Source organism: Wolffia australiana, chromosome 14, assembly GCF_029677425.1.
Source record: "Wolffia australiana isolate 7733 chromosome 14, ASM2967742v1".
Taxonomy (NCBI): domain Eukaryota; kingdom Viridiplantae; phylum Streptophyta; class Magnoliopsida; order Alismatales; family Araceae; genus Wolffia; species Wolffia australiana.
Window position 1 is genome coordinate 1135990 of NC_135848.1, and position 5267 is coordinate 1141256.

Consider the following 5267-nt stretch of genomic DNA (forward strand, 5'->3'; position numbering starts at 1 on the left):
AACAAGAAAGATGCGAGGGGCAATTAAACAAACCCGTTTGTGCACAATTATGATGTGAACGAGAATCCAGGAAAGCAAACAGCATCCAGTTTGGGGAAGAACCCAAGGCAGAAGAAGATTAGACAGCTTAAGATGGGACACAACGATCAATGTTCCTCATGCTTAGTCTCGAAGAGCCCATCCGGACCTGCCAATCAAATCAACGGCCAACGAGAAATAAGTATTAAACAAGAAAAGATTGTTGAGAAATGCTTACATGTACCAAAACGATTAACAAAAGAAGTATCAATATTGACCTTTTTATTTTATTTTTTTCTTCAATGGGTCACCCTATTTCAGTCTTTAAGCACTTTCTGAAATATCTGTTTTAAGAGTGCAAGAAAAGAGTGCTTAAATGTACCAAAAAGATCAACAAATGAAGTAACTATTGACGCGAGGGAAAAGGTTTGTTTCTATTGATGGGAAGTTCCTCAATATTGACCTTCTTGTTTTATTTTTTCTTCAATGGGTCATCCTATTTCTGTCTTCAAGCACTTTCTGAAAGATCTGCTTTTGGGTAAAGTCAACAAGTGAAAGAAAATAAACCATATTCCGGGTTTCATTGAATCGTAGAGTAGGGTCAAATCATCATCTGGAATCTTTCTTGTTAAGCTAAGTCAATAAAGTCAGAGATAGATTACCATGTTAAGATCATTCACCATATTCCAACACTAAACTTAAAGCAAATTTCAGTCCAAATATAACACTCCACTGTTATGATTAAGTAACAACATATAATAACTTGATGCCTGAGGTAATCAAATTCTGAAGAACTTGGCGTTGGCGCTAGATAAGTTGCAAGAGTTGCGATGCAAAACCAAAAAGAAGTAAGGACTGCATGGGGATGTGGAATTTCATTCATAATGGGATTTGTGATTAAGCCCTAAATAGCAAATTTGAAATCTTTATTGTCAATATTACGGGATAGCAACCACTATTATGCCAACAAGAGGTTCAATCTATGGAAAGAGGGCCTTCGAAGAGCAGAGAAAAGGAAAAGTATATAAGAAAGGAATATAGAGACGTACTCTTAAAGAAACCGGTACCTTCATATAAAAGGAATTCAAGATTGATAAACCGAAAAATAACAAATCAGACTATTATTTTTTGCCGAAATTGATGATAAAATAAAAAAATTACCCCATGGGAACTCCTTGTTCCTAATGTGCAAATAAGAGTATGACTGCAAAAAAAGATAACATTGAAATATAATATTAGCTCAGATGTCATCATACAAGTTCATGAACAAATAAAAGGCACCGCGAATTACCGGTGGCTCCTCAAAGTGTGGGTGTCCTTTCGAGAGATTATAGATTGCAAGAAGCGTGCAGCTCACGATCCCAGCGTAGGTGATCTTCTCCCACTTTGCCGTCTCATCTGAAATAGCGATATTCAAGCGTCAAAAACGAAATTTGAACAAAACCATTCTCCAATCAAAAATTAAAATCAACATAAAACAAGGTTAGTCAATTTCGATTGGGTCATGGATCATTCAATGAGATTAAAACAAGAAAATAAATTTAAAGCGCCCAAAAAACACATTTTCCCCCTACAATCAAGAAAGACATGCTGCAATGAAATTAAGGAATCGATCAAAGAAGGAGAACTCAAACAAGGTATGAACTATTATAGGAAGTGGAGTCCGAAACATCGAATTGACGCTTTTCTTACATGCATCGTCGTGTGCCGAAGAGGAGAACCTCCTCTTCCCAGCCAATCTGCTATTCCCTCGAAGAGCCCTCAGAAGGCCGGATCTCGCAGCCGACGACGCCATCTTTGCAAACTCTCGCTTTCCCCTCCGCGATCTCGATATTTATATCGATTTCTTAATGGGCCGGTTAAATTATATTGACGGGATTTTATTGGGTTTTAATTGGACTAAATAGGCCCAACTCAATTGATAATGTACATTTTCTGTTAATGGGCTTATTGGCCGATCGGATCAACTCGGCCTAGAACAGGCTGATTTACTTTTTTTTATTTAAACAAAACATGTGTTGGTCCACAGATTGGTTTTGGTAACGTAAAACAAGAATTCAAAGTTGTAGTTAAAAAAGTTAACCAATTAAACTAAGTGCGCGAGAAACTATTATTTGATCATGGGTTATCTGCAACATCAAAGTAAAAACTGTATTTTAGTACATTCACATATTTAGATTTATATTTATATTCGTATTCATTTTCACTTCTAAATAAATATTCATGTTAAATTGTATATTTTCATATATATTCATATTCATTTTTATATTCATGTTTGTATTTATATTTATAATAATATTTGTATTCGTATTCGTATCATATTCATTTGCATATCTATATTCATGTTAATATTAATAAATGTAAATATAAATACTACTATAAATATAATTATAGATATTACTTTCTCAACCCTACATTACTTGAAGAGGCTTTGGTTCTTGGTTCTAGAAGGTTGATCTGTAAACAATTTTATCAGTTCTTGTTTTTGCGATCATTATGTGCACTTTTGCATAGAAATGAATCTCTGTGATCTTTCTGTACATTACTAATTTTTTGTTTCTCTCTTCCTTTATTGCTATCTGATTAATGCACTCTGATACTCCTTTGATCCGACATCGATTTAATAACGAGGAGCTTAAAATACCTTTTTGTAAAATATATACATAATAGAATTTTGAACCTTTTATGAAATTTTCTTCTGTTATAAACAATAAATCTATTTGTGTAACTTTCTACGGCTATGACCGATAAGTCTCTTTCTGAAACATCCTTTTGTAATAAACTCTTGAAAATATATAACATTACATATATATCTGAAATTCATATAGTGTAGTGTATTTTCTATCTCTGACATTTTTCAAAGTAGATAACATTGCATTCCTCAGTTTGTAAATGTATACAGTATCAAACCTCAATACTATAACTTCTCTGAAATTTCTACTTTATGATTCTTTAATATCTATGTCTAAAAATTATCTACAATACCAGCTACAACTTTTAGAGATCTACATCTTTAATAGATGGAATCTGTCTCATAAAGTTGTGTAGATAGTACTTCATGTTTTAATTTTAAATTTCTCTGAAACTTTCTCCTTTTGAGATTCTTTATTTTCTTTAGTACTCTCTGAAAGCTGTATGTATTACTAAATATCATTTTCTTTAGTACTAAGCTTTATTTTCTTGCAGAGACTTACATATCGATCAATTGAACCATAATTTTCTACTTCTTTCTTCAGCATTAAGCTCTAAATATTTTTCTACAATTTTTTTAGCAGTAAATGTTGACTATCTTTCTGTAACTTCAGCATTGATGCAAAATTTTTACTGAAACTGAAATATCATATTTTTAAAGAACTAGAATAGGCAAAAACAACATTTCAGGTTGGAGCACCAAGGCCAGGAAGACTTATCTATGATACTATTGGACAAAGATAGGAGCATCGAGGTCAATAAGATCTTCAAAGACCTGTTAAAATTACAAGGACGGAAGGAGTGGTTAAAGGTGCTCGTAAAGAACACTCAGATGGAAGAGTTGAAGACATCTCAATCTTAAAGTTTATCAAATTGTTTTGTGAGATTAGAGTATGAAGAGTACAAATAACATCAGTAACTTAGACAATCTATTGCTTTCTGGTCAAAGATTGTTTAGAGTCTTAGTGACTCTTTTAGGATGGATTACAAAACCAAATAGGTTGGTTCCCTAAGATAGGTAAAAATTTGTCTCAATGTGGGAAGAGTGATGAGTGTTAATCGAGGAATACCAAAAAATATTTTAGAAAAAGATATGAGGTGAGTGCAAATCCCCACATTCGTTTAGCACCATCCCAAGGCTTCACAGCTCTGCCCCCTAATCTACATCATGTCATCCCTCTTCCCCTCGGTCTGCACTGCGTTTAGCTTGCCCTTTGTGTCCCTCCACCCTTTGTGCAACGGCTACACTCTCCACATGCTGTCTCCACACTCTGCGCGCCGTCTCTGCCCTTCATGCTTAGATATTCAGATTGTATATGATATTGATGTTTTTACTCATATTCATACTCATATACATATTCAGATTTTATATGATATTGATATCGCTATTAATACTTATATGCATAATCGTAATCATCAGTATATTCATATTCATGTTTACACTCATATGCATATTCATATTTACATTCATATTCATATTTATATTCCTTCTTATTCTTATTCATCTTCATATGCATATACAAATCCATATTCATATTGATACTCATAACCATATCCAGATTCATATTCATATGCACAAACATATTTCAATTTATATTCATATTCATTTTCATTTTTATATTCATGTTCGTTTATATATAATACTTACAGATTTTTGTTATTGAAATTAATATCATATTCATTTCATATTAATATTTATATCCATATTTATATTTATATTCATATTCATATTTTCATATTTATATATGTTCATGCTGATATTGATATAACTATAGATATTTATCTTCATCTTCATAATTACATTCATATTCATATCCATATTCATCTTCCTATTGATATCCATATCCAGATTCATATCATATTAATTTTTTTATTTATTTTCATATTCATTTACATATTTATTTTTGAAAATGAAAGTGATATTTATATCCGTATTCATTTCCATACTTTTTCATATTCATATTCATTTTTATATTTATTTTCATATTCATATACACTTTTTTTAAGATGAAACTGGTATTTATATCAATAATCACTTTCATATTTATATTTATATTTATATATATCATCATATTCATATTCCAGTTCATATATCTGTATATCTTGATATTGATATTCATATTCATATTTATATTCACAGTCATACTCAGGTTCATTTTGATATATATATATATATATTCATATTCTTATGCATAAGCATATTCCTTTTCATATTTATTTTAACATCATTCATTTGCATATTCGTTTACATATTTATACAGATATTGGTGGTTATATCCATATTCATATGCATATTCATATTCACACTCATATTCATACATAGTATGTTAATATTTATATTTATATTCATATATCACAATGGACAGTGACATAGTTGGAGAATTGATCTTGTTTGATATTTGTAAACCCATGAATCACAAACCAGTGATATCTGTTTGGCAAGGTTTTACTGAAGTTTAAGCATAAAATGACTAACCTACTTCTATGCTTCTGGCTCCGTGCCATGTGTTATTTTTGTAATTTTTTGAGGATTGATGTGTACAAGTGAAATATTGGGA

At 31.3% G+C, this 5267-nt stretch overlaps 1 protein-coding gene across 2 annotated transcripts; it reads right to left on the reverse strand.

Annotated features, from left to right (window-relative positions):
- LOC144712307 (cytochrome c oxidase-like protein) lies at positions 1–1845 on the reverse strand. 2 transcript variants are annotated; one of them, XM_078586543.1, is made up of 5 exons: positions 1711–1845; positions 1310–1416; positions 1180–1222; positions 297–362; positions 1–187 (listed from the first exon to the last, which is right to left on the reverse strand). In XM_078586543.1, exons 1-4 carry the CDS (start codon positions 1811–1813, stop codon positions 343–345), a joined length of 273 nt encoding a protein of 90 aa, XP_078442669.1. In that variant the 5' UTR covers positions 1814–1845; the 3' UTR covers positions 1–187; positions 297–342. The 2 variants fall into 2 exon arrangements, with proteins under 2 accessions (XP_078442669.1, XP_078442668.1); XM_078586542.1 differs by lacking the exon at positions 297–362.
- Between the last annotated feature and the right edge of the window lie 3422 nt (positions 1846–5267).

What these genes read in the sequence shown, in the direction of transcription:
- LOC144712307 (XM_078586542.1), bottom strand. Translation starts at nt 1,813, where the DNA reads ATGGCGTCGTCGGCTGCGAGATCCGGCCTTCTGAGGGCTCTTCGAGGG. An exon ending in CACACTTTGAGGAGCCACCG is followed by an intron (nt 1,223 to 1,309) that starts GTAATTCGCGGT and finishes CTTTTTTTGCAG; the next exon opens with TCATACTCTTATTTGCACAT. An exon ending in GAACAAGGAGTTCCCATGGG is followed by an intron (nt 188 to 1,179) that starts GTAATTTTTTTA and finishes TTTGATTGGCAG; the next exon opens with GTCCGGATGGGCTCTTCGAG.